At 48.4% G+C, this 13,271-nt stretch overlaps 1 protein-coding gene across 8 annotated transcripts in view; it reads left to right on the plus strand.

Moving 5' to 3' along the window:
* The window catches only part of LOC140204723 (integrin alpha-X-like), a 119,276-nt gene that overhangs the window by 10,789 nt on the left and 95,216 nt on the right, over positions 1 to 13,271 (plus strand). For 3 of the 8 annotated variants that reach the window (XM_072271445.1, XM_072271442.1, XM_072271443.1), the window contains exons 2-3: positions 9,959 to 10,086; positions 11,710 to 11,839. In XM_072271445.1, the coding sequence (XP_072127546.1) occupies positions 10,032 to 10,086; positions 11,710 to 11,839 (185 nt within the window). In that variant the 5' untranslated portion in view covers positions 9,959 to 10,031. The other 5 variants (XM_072271449.1, XM_072271448.1, XM_072271447.1 and 2 more) reach the window with 5 other exon arrangements.

Genomic DNA, 13,271 nt, shown 5'->3' on the forward strand with positions numbered 1-13,271 from the left:
AGAGGTGACAGCACGGGAAGTGAACCATCACGAAAGTGGGCAGAGAGATGGCGGATGCAGTTTAATCCTCAGCAGCGCAGGCGCTGGGCTTTGGGCGGCAGGGATAGGGAGAGGAACGGTACTGAAAGGGGAAGGGGAGTGAGGAAGGAGCACTACAGGAGGAGTAGTCAGCATCACGCTGTGGGATGGGTGGTGAGATCAGTCAGGAGAGAGGAAGCAATGTGGGAGAGGCAGTGCGGAGAGAGTGCTTCAGAAGGAGAGCAAGGAGAGAGAGGTATTGAGAAAGGGGCCATGGTGAGGGTGCGGGAAATTAATGGTTATGGAGAAAAGGAAGGTAGGTAGATCTGAGTCCATGGCCAGATCAGTCATAATCTTTTTAAATGGCAAAACAGGATCGACGGGCGAACGGCCACTCCCTGTTCCTAGTTCATAGGTTTCGGGTGGAGAGGGTGTTTTGCTGATGGGGAAACATGGGTTATAGAAAAGGAAGGATTTACAGTAAACAGTATCAGAAAGTTTTATTTTCGGCTTCAAACTGAATTAGCTCTTTACTTCCTCCATGCCGTCCTATTGCAAATCTCCAGATCAGACACAGAATGAAGCTACCTCCACATCTTCCCATCACACACTACTGGGGTCAGACATAGAGTGAAGCTCCCTCATTTTCTATCATCTCATACTAGGACCGGCCAGGATATCTCACTCCCCAAGTCAGAGAATGTCCCTCCATCGCGCTTGGGGCTGAGGCTGAGCCATAAATTGAGGGGGCAACTCCCTTCGGATACTCCGATGGGTGTCTGAGTCCCGCTGCAAGCTACCCGCCCCTTCCGGCAGACTGAGACAGAAAACACGCGATTCGGTTCAACCAGCGTCGAAAATAAAAGGTACTCGCACCTCCCCACCTTGTTTGACATCTCCCACCGGTACCCCTCACCACCCCGAACGCGGCAGGGCCCTGATGGAGCAGGGGAGGAACCTTCGGCAGCTTTAACAGCAGCAGGCTTGTGGACAAAAAACAAACAACAAACTTAGCGAAAACTTCTTGAAGCGGATAAGCAAGGTCACTGGAGGTGTCAACAAGGAAGCGAAACTCCACCACAGCTAGCTGCAAGTGCTCGCAAGCTTGCAAGCTCAAAGTAAACTTATGATCAAATTATGCACACTTTGCCCTATACTGAGTGTTACTTTTTTGCAAACATCACAGGGAAAGTACAAAGGAATTTTACATAGTCATAGTTGTACGGTTGGAGTCTGCGATAATAAAGGCGGATGCAGAACATGAAGAGTACAGCACAATACAGGGCATTCGTCCGACCTTTTCTCGTACTCCACGATCAATGGAGCCCTTCTCTCCTGCATAGCTCTCCACGTTTTTTCTATCGCCCATGCGCCTATCTAAAAGTATTAATGACCCCAATGTATCAGTCTTTAACATCACCCCGCCAGTACACCCCGCATAGCCACCACTCCCTGTGTAAAAATATCTGCCGCTGATATTCCAACAATACTTCCCTCTAATCACGTTAAAATTATTCCAACTCGTATTAACCATTGTCGCTCTGTGAAAGAATGGTGTTGTTCATTTATGACTCTTATCAACTTATGCAACTCGGTCAATTCCCCTCTCATTCTTTATCGCTCCAAACAGAAAAGCGCTCGCTCTCTCCGCCTTCCCATGTAAGGCAAGCTCCCTTATCTAGGCAGCATCCTGGTAAATTTCCTCTTTAACTTTTCTAAAGCTTTCATATTCTTCCTATAATGAGATGACCAGAACGGAACATAATTTTCCAATACTGTATATTAAATGCATTAGTGGACATTTAAGAGGAATAAACAGAAGAAGATACTGGCTGATAATCTTCATTAGGACTGGAAAGGAAGGGGCAGAAGTCAGAATAAGAAGGTGTTGGCAAACGGAGGATTATAAACTGACAGGTGTAAGGTGAGACCAGGTGAGGGGATGGTGCCTGGCTAGAAGAGAGAGAGAGAGGAATGATATGGGAAGCTGGAACAGGTAAAGAGCTGAAGAAGAAGGAATCCGACAGATTACATTGCACCATGGGAGAATGGGGTGGAGGGGGTAACCAGAGGGAGCCTATGGGCAGGTGAAGAGAACGCGTGACGCTAACCAGAACGGTAAATGGGACAAAAGACAAAGGGTGGGTGTTGAAATTTTCTGAAGTTAGAGATTATCGATGGGAATGCTACTAGGAGGCTACACAGACAGAATATGAGGTGTTGCTCCTCCAATTTGAGTTTGGCCTCATCGTAGCAGCAGAGGCGGCCATAGGCAGACATATCAAAATGGGATCGGGAAACCGAACTGCCTCTGCCTCCGTCCTTTCCAGGCCTAACGATAAGGTTTTGGCCCGAAACTTCGAGTGTTTATTTCCCTGAATAGACTGAGGGCAATGTGGCGGGAAGAGTTAAATTGATCTTAGTGTAGGTTAAAAGACATGGGCCACATTGTGATCCGAAGCGCCTGTATTGTGTCATACTGTTCTGTGTAGGAAGAGAAGTGTCCAAGGCTGCCAGGATATAATTCCCTGGTCACACAGGTCTGGAGCGTGGTGAAGGACACTAAGTACCAGGAGTTGGAACGTTATGGCGCGTTGTACAATACCTTGATTCGGCCGCACTTGGAGTATCGTGTGCAGTTCTTGCCATCCCTGTTGCAATAAGGGTGTGATTAGTTGGGGAGGGTTAAGAATATATTTCAATCTACGAACCTGACCGTTGAAACATGACAGATTCGGGCAGGGAAAGGATGTCTACGGAGAGCTTTGGAGAGGGACTGGTGAGGGGGACTGGGGAGGAGGGAGGGAGGGAGCTGGAATGGGAATGAGAAGGGAGCGCTACAGGAGGGTGGTGATCCGTGGGAAGGATGGTGAGCTGAGCACCGCAGAAGAGCGGTCAGGAGAGAGGAAGCTGTTGGAGGGCCCGTAAGGAGTAAGGAGGGAAGCGTATTGAGAATGGAGCCTTGGGGAGAGAGCGGGAATTAAACGTTATGGAAAAAAGGAAGGTGATGAATCTGAGAGCATGGCCAGAGGAGTTAGAACGTTACTAAATGGCAAAGCAGGCTTGATGGGCCAGACTTTTAGTCCTGCTTCAAGATCGTATATTTCTTATCGGTGGGGGAGGGGGGAATGTTATGCTGACAGTGAAACATGATTTATGGGAAAAGGGGGAACTCACTGTAAACTGTAACGCAATGTTTTATTTTCGACTGCAAACTGAGTTATCTCTTCACTTCCTCTATGTGGTCTTGACACTCCATGCAAACCTCCGGGCCAGACACTGTTTTGGAGCTCGCTCCACACCGTTCCATCACACTTTCCGAGGTCAGACACGGAGTGAAACTACTTCCACGACATCCCATAAACATTCCTGAGTAAGACACAGAGTGGATCTCTCTCCACGCTATCCCGTTACACAGGAGAATGACATTGGACCATGGAAGAATGGGACAGAGAGCGTAAGCAGAGTGAGGTGATGGGAACGTGAAGAGAATGGGTGAGGCTAACCAGAACGGAGAATAGGAAACAAAGAGAAAGGGTGGGCATAGAAGGTTTCAGAAGTTAGAACAATCCTTAATCATGCCAACAGGAGGCTATTCAGACGATGATGTGTTGCTCCTCCAGTTTGAGTTTGGCTTCATCCTAGCACTAGAAGCGGCCGTAAGTAGACATCAAAATGTGAATGGAAAACCGAACTGCCTCTGCCTCCTTCCAGGCCTGACGAAGGGGTTCGGACCGCATATACGTTGCCTAACGTGCTGAGTTCCTCCAGCACTTTGTGTGTGTTACAAAGCATCTGAAGGGTCTCTTGTGTTGAGAGGCTTTTGAGAGACACTTGGATAGGTAGTGGCCACGTGGCTAAGGCGTCCGTTTAATTACCTCCAGGTCACTAGTTCGAGCCTCAGCTGTGGCAACGTTTTTGTGCCCTTGAGCAAGGCACTTAATCACACATTACTCTAGTGTCTCTGCGAGGAGTGGCGCCCCACGCGGACTTCAAATCTGCGCCTTGTAAGGCATGAAAATGCCCGACGCAGGCCTCTCATGGTCTCAGTCGACGTTCCCTCCCCTCCCTGGATAGGTAGGCGGATGTATGAAAAACGGAGGGTCATGGGCTGTGTAGGAGGGAAGCGTTAGATTGATTGTGTAGGAGGATAAACTGTCGACAGTGCATCGTGGGCGGAAAGGCCGTCACTGCTATTTTGTTCCATGTTCTGCTTCTACTTTGTCTCTGTTTCCAATACTTAAAAAAATAAACTTTATCAGGCCTCCGTCAGCCTCTGTCGTTCCAGTGAAAACAAACTCTCCTAATAGTTCATGCCCATCACATTCAGGCAACTTCACTGCTAACCTCTAAGTTCAAAGTCATTCCATTTTCAAATTGTGCATGTATTGCCGTATACACAGCCTTGAGGTTTGTTCTCCTGCTGGCATTTACAGAGAAAAAATATATAATTTTATGAACTATACACAAACAGGCAAAGCCTGACAAACAAACAACTTGAAAAAGACCACAATCTGTGCAACGAGAAATAATACTGTCAACATAAGTTCTAAAGAGTTCTTAAAAGTGATTCTGTAACTCGTAGAATTAGTTCAGAGTACTGGTGAATGAAGTTGTCCACGCTGGTTCAAAAAACTGATGGTTAAAGGGTAATAACTGCTCTTCAAGTTGGCGGTGTGGGACCTAAGGCCCTTGTACCTCCTGCCCGATGGTAGGGTGGGGGGGGCGGTGCCCTTGGATGATGGATGATGCTTACTTGTGGCCGCGCCCTTGTCAATGTTTTGAATGGTTGAGAGGGCTGATGGTACTGGCACAGAAGAGAGATCGGGACCAAGTCGGCGGGCTCGTCCAACACCAGCACTCGGAGAGATCGGGGCGGCGACCCTGGAGTTTAGAAAGGAAGGTCGGTCTCTAAGTGTGTATGTGTGTGTAAGAGAGAGAGAGAGAGAGAGAGTGTGAGTGTGAGTGTGTGTGTGTGTGTGAGAGAGAGAGTGTGTGTGTGTGAGAGTGTGTGAGTGTGAGTGTGTGAGAGAGAGTGTGTGTGAGTGTGAGTGTGTGTGTGTGAGTGTGAGTGTGTGTGTGAGTGTGAGTGTGTGTGTGTGAGTGAATGTGTGTGTGTGATTGTGAGAGAGAGAGTGTGCGTCTGTGTGTATGAGAGAGAGTGTGTGTGTGTGTGTGTGAGAGAGAGTGTGTGTCTGTGTGTGTGAGAGAGAGTGTGTGTATGTGAAAGAGAGAGAGAGTGTGTGTGTGAGTGTGAGTGTGTGTGTGTGTGTGTGTGTGTGTGTGTGTGTGTGTGTGTGTGTGTAGGAGGTGGGGCGGGGTCCTCAATGTATGGAGAGAAGGTGCGACCTTACTGAGGCATCGAAGACTCATGCTCCTCTACTCAAGGCAGCAACCTGATAACTCTCTTCCTGTCGCTTCTCCAAATCCTTCATGTCTCTTCTATAAAGTGCGACCACAACTAAACACAATACTCCAGATGCGGCCTATCCAGAGTTAGGGTCCTGACGGAGCTATTGCACATGGTCATGTCAGTGTTAATGGTACTGATGTCGAGAGGGCTGAGAGCAACAAGTTCCTCGGTATGAAATCTTCACCTCAGTCCAACCACGTGGGTGAGCAGGCCAAGAAAACTCATCGTTGCCACTACTACCTCAGGAGACTATAGAAATTCGGCATATTCCCGTCGACTCTTAGCAACGTTTACCGATGCACCTATCCGGATGTGTCACGGCTTGGGATGGCAGTTACCCTGCCCGTAGCCTCAAGAAAGTGCAGAGTTGTGGACGCAGCTCAGCATATCAGGGGAACCAGATTATGCACACTTCACGCTGCCTTCATAAACCAGTCAGCATAATTAAAGACATTCTCTCCTCTCTCTTCTCCCGCCGGGCCGAAGTGGCAAAGGCTTGACAGCAGTCCAGGAGCAAGGACAAGGGCAAGGACAGTTTCGACTTCATTGTCATCAGACGCTTGAAAGGATCTCTAAAACGGAAAGATGGGCTCCTGGCCTTAGAATCTACCTTGCTTTGATCTTTCACTTGCCGTTTACCTACATTGCTCTTCAACGGTTGCTTTCACACTTCATTCTGCAACTGTTATTGTTTTACCTTATTCTAGCACAATGTACTGCATAATGAATCGTACTTAGGACAAGTTTTTCACTGTGTCTTGGTACATGTGGCAACATGCAAACCAGCGCAATATTAAGTGGGGAGTGGCGGACGGTAGAGATAGAACAGAGAACAGTTCGTAGGACAAAGGAACTTAAGAGGAAAAACAAAAGCGATGTTACAGCTAGGGTGATGATGTCGTTTGAAACGCTGGCCTTCGTCAGTCGGGGCACTGAGTAAAGGAGTTGAGACGTTATGTTGGAAGTGGGATCAGTTGTACTATCACGTTGTGCACTGAGGTATAGTGAATAGCTTGTCTTGCATACTGTTCATGCAGATCAATTCACTGCAGAACGGAGGAAAAACAACAGAGTGCAAAGTAAAGTGCTACAATTACTGAGGAAGAGCAGGGCAGGCAGACACAAAGTTCACAGCGAGGAAGATTGTAATGGGGCACAAAGTTCACAGCGAGGAAGATTGTAATGGGACACAAAGTTCACAGCGAGGAAGATTGTAATGGGACACAAAGTTCACAGCGAGGAAGATTGTAATGGGGCACAAAGTTCACAGCGAGGAAGATTGTAATGGGGCACAAAGTTCACAGCGAGGAAGATTGTAATGGGGCACAAAGTTCACAGCGAGGAAGATTGTAAGGTTAAGAGTTCGTCCTATTGTGCTAGGGGCATTCAAAAGTCTTATGGCAGAAGAGGTAAGACCACGAGTCATGGGGGCCCGTTCTCCTGCCTTCTGCCTCTAAGCATTGACCTCCTTACTAATCAAGAACCTATCAACTCCCGTTTTAAATACACCGAAAGACACTTGTCTTTCACCAACCTCTGGCTAAAGACATTCCTCTTTAGATGCTGGGTGGGGTGGGGGGGGGGGAGAACATCCGGGTTAGCTAGGGGTCTTAGATGCTTTACCGAGGCAGCGGGAAGTGTAGGCAGAGTTCATGGAGGGGTCGCTGTTTTCCATGACGCGTCATCTGGGTCCACAGCTCGATGCGGTTTCCCGCGGAAGCACTGTTGTGTAAGTCGTTGGTGAGGCCTCATTCGGAGCACGGCGTGCAAGTTTAGTCCCGGTGCTGTAGAAAAGATGTGGTTAAACTGGAAAGGATGTGGAAAAGATTTAGGAGGATGTGACCAGGATTAGAGGGCCTGAGGTCGTGGGAGCCGCTGGCCAGGAGAGGAACTTTAGCCTTGGAGCGTGAGGGAATGAACGGGCCACCTTATCGAAACAATGTAAAGCATAAATAAGGTGGACGGTTGCGACCTTTTCCTCGGCATAGGGGAGTTCAAAACTTGGGGGCTTAAGATCAGAGTGAGAGGGAATAAGAATTAGGGTTATTACCACCGGCATACGTTGTGAAATTTCTTCTTTTGTGCCAGTAGTATGTTATGAGAAATATTTTGAAAGTAATCAGGTAGTTCGAACGGAAAGCAGCAAATAAGGTAGTGGTCATGATCCGTTCAGAAATCTGATAGCGAGGGACCAGAGTGACAACTTTTTTTTTTGACACAGACTGTGGTGCGTATATGAAACGAACTGCAGAGGAAGTGGTTGGGGCAGATTCAGTAGTGTTAGATAAGAAGCATTTGCATTAAGTGCTTCTTAAGTAATAATACTGTACCTCTTTTAAGCACTTGCTTTGGTAGCTGGTTCGTGGAGGGTCTTGGAGCGATACGAGCCGAGCGCAGGAAATTCGGACTAGCTGGGAGGGTACCGTAGGTTGGTAGAGAATGGTCGGGATGACAGTCCTCTATAACTCTTTGACACTGGTCATTCACCCCACGACGTCCCAATTTATACTAAATGTATATTGTACATATTTTTATGTCGCTCTTGAAGCATTTTGCACTGCTCCATCTGTGACTAAGATGTGGCCTCGTGGAGGTGCATAAGATGAGAAGAGGCACAGACTGCATGGACAGCCAGCGACTATTTTTCAGGGCGGAAATGATTATTACGAGGGTCCTGATTTCAAGATGGTGGGAAAAAAGTGTAGGGAGAATGGCAGAGATATTGCTGTTTTACTTTACACACAGGGAGTGATAAGTGCATAGCACACGTTGCAGAGGTGACGGTAGAGACACATACATTAGGGACTTTTAGGAAACTCGTGGGGAGCATATGGATGAAGGAAACGTGGACGGCTATGTGGGGGTGAAGGGTTGGATTGATCCTGGAGTGAGTTAAATGTGAACAGGAGGGCCCCTACTGTACTGTATTTTTCTAATATTCAAATTGCTTTCTTTCATAATTAGCCCATTAAAGAATTCGAGCCACCGCCCACTTTCTGCGTAAGAAACTTGCCCCACCTATAGCCCTTAAACTTCTCCAACCTCTAACATCTGCTCTAGTATTTACCCTTGTAAAAAGATTTTGACCGTCTATTCTTTCTCTGCCTCCTAATTTAAAAACCCCCATCAGGTCTCCCCTCGGACTTCGTCCTTCCAGCTAAAACAGCCCAGGTTTGTCCGACCTTTCCTTATACCGCATGTCCTCTAATCCAGTCAACGTCGTGTTGAACCTCTTCTGCATCCTCTCTACAACCTCCCTGTATCGGGGCGACCAGAATTGGACAGAACACCGACCAAAGTTTTATATAGCTGAAATCCGATTTCCTTACTTAACAAACCAAATACGCGTCTTCTTTGACGTGAGTCCTGACAAAGGGTCTCGGCCCTAAACGTCGACTGTACCTCTTCCAATAGATGCTGCCTGGCCTGCTGCGTTCACGTGCAACTTTTATTTGTGTTACATGCCTTCCTTACCGCCTTACCCACTTGTGTGGCTGCTCACAGTGAACTATGGTCCTGAACCGCAAGATCTCTTTGTACTTGGTTCTGTTAAGGAGTCTATCATCATATTAAATCCTGATGATATGCAGATACTTTCCGATTCAGAATCAGGTTTATTATCACTGATGCACTGTAGTCCTGTTTTGCCAGAGCAGTACAGAGCGAGACATATAGAGTAAGAAAATACTTTAAGTTACAAAACTATGCAAAGAGTGCGAAAGGTGGGTAGTGGTGGTGTTCATGGCGTCATTAATCCGAGAGCAGGGGAGAAGATCGTGTTCCTGAATCCCTGCGGGTGTGACTTCAGGCTCCTGCACCTGCATCCTGATGGCAGTAACAGATGCCCCTAGACGGTAGTGCAACCAGGCAGAATGCTGGAACGTTTGCTAGGGCCTTTGGTGACATACTGACTCTCCTCAAACTCCTGATGATGTAGAGCCACTGGTGTGCCTTCGTCGAGACTGCATCAGTGTGTTGAGCCTAGGACAAATCCTCAGCGATAACGCTTAGGAGCTTCGAGCTTCCCCCCTTTTCACCGCTGACCCCTCGATGAGGACTGCTGAATGTTTCCCGATATCCTCTTCCTGAAGTCCTCAGCTAGTTCCTTGGCATTTGCTGACGTTGAGTGCGAGGTTACTGTTGCGACACCATTGAACCAGCTGACCTACTCTCCACGGTCCATCGGTAGAAGTTTGCAGAAGTGTTCGGCGACATACCAATTCTCCGCACGAAGTCGAGCTGCTGGTGTCCCCTTGTCCTCTTTCAGTCGGCATGTAACAGGACAAGATCTGCCTCCAGCCCTCCAGCCCACACTCCTTCCCCCCACACCCCGCTCACTCCGGGGCTGTTCGCCTATTTTCGGGGACGCCCACTCTGCCCTCCCTGCCATATTCCACTCTATTCCCTTCCCTCCTGTCCCGGTCCTCACCTCCCCACAATGCCGCATCTCGAGCCGCAGACAAGCTTGCTCTCCTCTCTGTTCTCACAATCCCCGACCCCAGTTGTTGATGGCTTCTCTCTCCGCAGACGGGTATTGCCTCGCCTCCCCTGTCTGGGCCGCCGTTGACAAGAGCTGATTAGCTGATATTTGCCACCGAAGATGTTTCTGAGATCGAGGAATGCAGGATCCATCTGGGAGCTGTTCGGGATAGCGGGTGAGTTTCCCACATTACCACCTCAAATCGGGATCACAATTGGGTTCATTACCACTGACATCTATCGTGCAAGACCTAATAAAGTGATTATCAGTTTCAGAAGAAGGGGCGGATGGTCGTGAGGGGGGTAGTGGAGGGAGAAAAAGGGGGGAGAAGAACGATCACTCGATGATCACTACTATTCCAGGTTTGATATCCGGACCCTTTCGTCCCGCGGTCCACAGGCAATTCTCGAGTCTTGCTGACATGACTCAACCAGCCTATCTATCTCATTCCTGTGCGCTCCCACATCACCATCTAAGATACAGCCAACAACTAGTGCATCGGGAAATTTATAGGTGACGAATGAGCTGTGCACATTCACGAGTTCAGAGGGTATACAGTAGTGGGCTAACGTATATTGCTCAGGTGTGGCTCCTTGATGTGCCTATGTATGAAGTGATCTGTCTGGGCGGCACATAAGCAAAAACTTTTCACTTATCTTGGCTCATGTGACAATAATACATTGGTTTATTGTTATCATGAATACTGTGGTTCACTTAAACATTTATCTTGCTCACTGTTCATACAGATCAATTCAGTATATCGAGGCAGAGTAAGATAAAGCAATAATAGAATGCAGAATAAAGCGTCAGAGTTTACAGTGCAAGTGCAGTGCAGGCAGACAATAAGGTGCAAGTGGTAAATGGTCCGTCTGATCAGACAAGGAGGCGAATCAATATCTCATATCAGCGGAGTAGAAACGTCCTTGAGCCGGGTGGGTGTGATTCCCCTCCTTTGTATCTTCCGGCCGAAGGGAGGGAGAGAAGAGAGAATATCCGGGATGGATTGGGCACTTTGATTTTGTTGGATGCTTTACTGGGGCAGCGAGAAATTCGTTGGTTACCATCATTTCTGTGCAGATTATCAATTGACTGGGTGAAGAGTTGTATGGGAGATAAAAAAACCTGTGCGGGAGGAGTTTTATAGAGAAAAAGCCGTTGTACTGGGTGGGACAATTCTATTCTCTCGGCTTCAAGTATCTTGGTCCAATGGTACGAAAGATCATCAGTACTGGAGACTTCTTGGACTGCAGCGATTAGCCGCGACGCCTTCTGTGCCTTGTCACGTCCATTGCTCTCCACGAAGCGTTGCAGAACCGCCGTCTCGGCCGATGGATCTTGTAGCTGATCTCATCCGCCCTGTCCGCCTGAACTGGCTACGCATGTTGGGGTAGACATATCCCTATCTCACCGGGGTTGGAGGCTCCCGGCTACCCTCACCTGTCGAAGCGGTGTTTCCGGGGTGTGGCCGCTGTCGCATGCAAACAGGTACTTGGAAAAACAGGTGAGAGCTGGGTGGCAGGTGGAGACCAAAGTTGGGTGATCTGCCCCAGGGCGGAGCACGACAAGCTCACCACCAGAAGAGTTACCCCTCCCTGGACACCCCATGCACCCCAGCAAGAAATGCAAACAGAATCTATTGGGGGGGGGAGTTTCCGTGATGCCTTTGCATCCTTGTGTGTTTTATAGGTTTCTGTATGACGAGACGGCAGTAACGGAGCTTCTCTCTGTGTCTGACTCTGAGAGTGTGGTGACAGGACGGAGAAGAGGGAATTTCACTCTATATTCTCCCCACACACAGGTGTCCTATCGCTGGCGCTCACCGCCCACTGCTTTAATCTCGACACAGACGGACCGACCATAATCGCCACCGGGAATGGGTTCGAGTTCGGTGAGCGCGTGTTCCAGTTTGGAGACGATTGGAATAACTGGTGAGTTTGGCGGGAAATGGGAGGGTGTGGGCAAGGGTCAGCGACAACGAGAGAGAATAACTCTGTGGAGGGGACTTCACTCTGAGTCTGTCCGGGAGTGTGTAATGGGTCCGAGTTCGGTGAGCGCGTGTTCCAGTTTGGAGACGATCGGAATAACTGGTGAGTTTGGCGGGAAATGGGAGGGTGTGGGCAAGGGTCAGCGACAAGGAGAGAGAATGACTCTGTGGAGGGGACTTCACTCTGAGTCTGTCCGGGAGTGTGTAATGGGACGGTGCAGAGTGAGTTTCCTCTGTGTCTGACTCCCGGATTGGTGTGTGATAATAGACAATAGAGAATAGATATTAGGTGCAGAAGTAGGCCATTCGGCCCTTCCAGCCAGCACCGCCATTCACTGTGATCATGGCTGATCATCCAGAATCAGTACCCCGTTCCTGCCATCTCCCCATATCCCTTGATTCCGCTATCATTGAGAGCTCTATCTAACTCTTTCTTGAAAACATCCAGAGAATTGGCCTCCACTGACTTCTGGGGCAGAGCATTCCATATATCCACCACTCTCTGGGTGAAAACGTATTGCCTCAACTCCGTTCTAAATGGCCTACCCCTTATTCCCAAATTGTGGCCTCTGGGTCTGGACTCCCCCAACTTCGAGAACATGTTTCCTGCCTCTAGCGTGTCCAATCCCTTAATAATCTTATATGTTTCAATCAGATGCCCTCTCATCCTTCTAAATTCCAGTGTATACAAGCCCAGTCGCTCCAATCTTTCAACATATGACTGTCCCGCCATCCCGGGAATTAGCCTCGTGAACCTACGCTGCACTCTCTCAATAGCAAGAAGGTCCTTCCTCAAATTTGGAGACCAAAGCTGTACACAATACTCCAGGTGTGGTCTCACCAGGGCCCTGTACAACTGCAGAAGGACCTCTTTGCTCCTATACTCAACTCCCCTTGTTATGAAGGCGAACCAGCCATTAGCTTTCTCCACTGCCTGCTGTATCTGCATGTTTGCTTTCAGTGACTCATATACGAGAACCCCTAGATCTCGTTGTACTTCCCCTTTTCCTAACTTGACTCCATTTAGATAATAATCTGACTTCCTGTTCTTACCACCAAAGTGGATAACCTCACATTTATCCACATTAAACTGCATCTGCCATACATCTGCCCACTCACCCAACCCGTCCGAGTCATCCTGCATTATCACGACATCTTCCGCAAATTTCACACTGCCACCCAGCTTTGTGTCATTTGCAAATTTGCTAATGTTACTTTTAATCCCTTCATCTAAATCATTAATGTATATTGTAAATAGCTGCGGTCCCAGCAACGAGCCTTGTGGTACCCCACTTGTCACCGCCTGCCATTCTGAAAGGGACCCGTTAATCCCTACTCTTTGTTTCCTGTCGGCCAACCAATTTTCTATCCATGTC

Source organism: Mobula birostris, chromosome 11, assembly GCF_030028105.1.
Source record: "Mobula birostris isolate sMobBir1 chromosome 11, sMobBir1.hap1, whole genome shotgun sequence".
NCBI lineage: Eukaryota > Metazoa > Chordata > Chondrichthyes > Myliobatiformes > Myliobatidae > Mobula > Mobula birostris.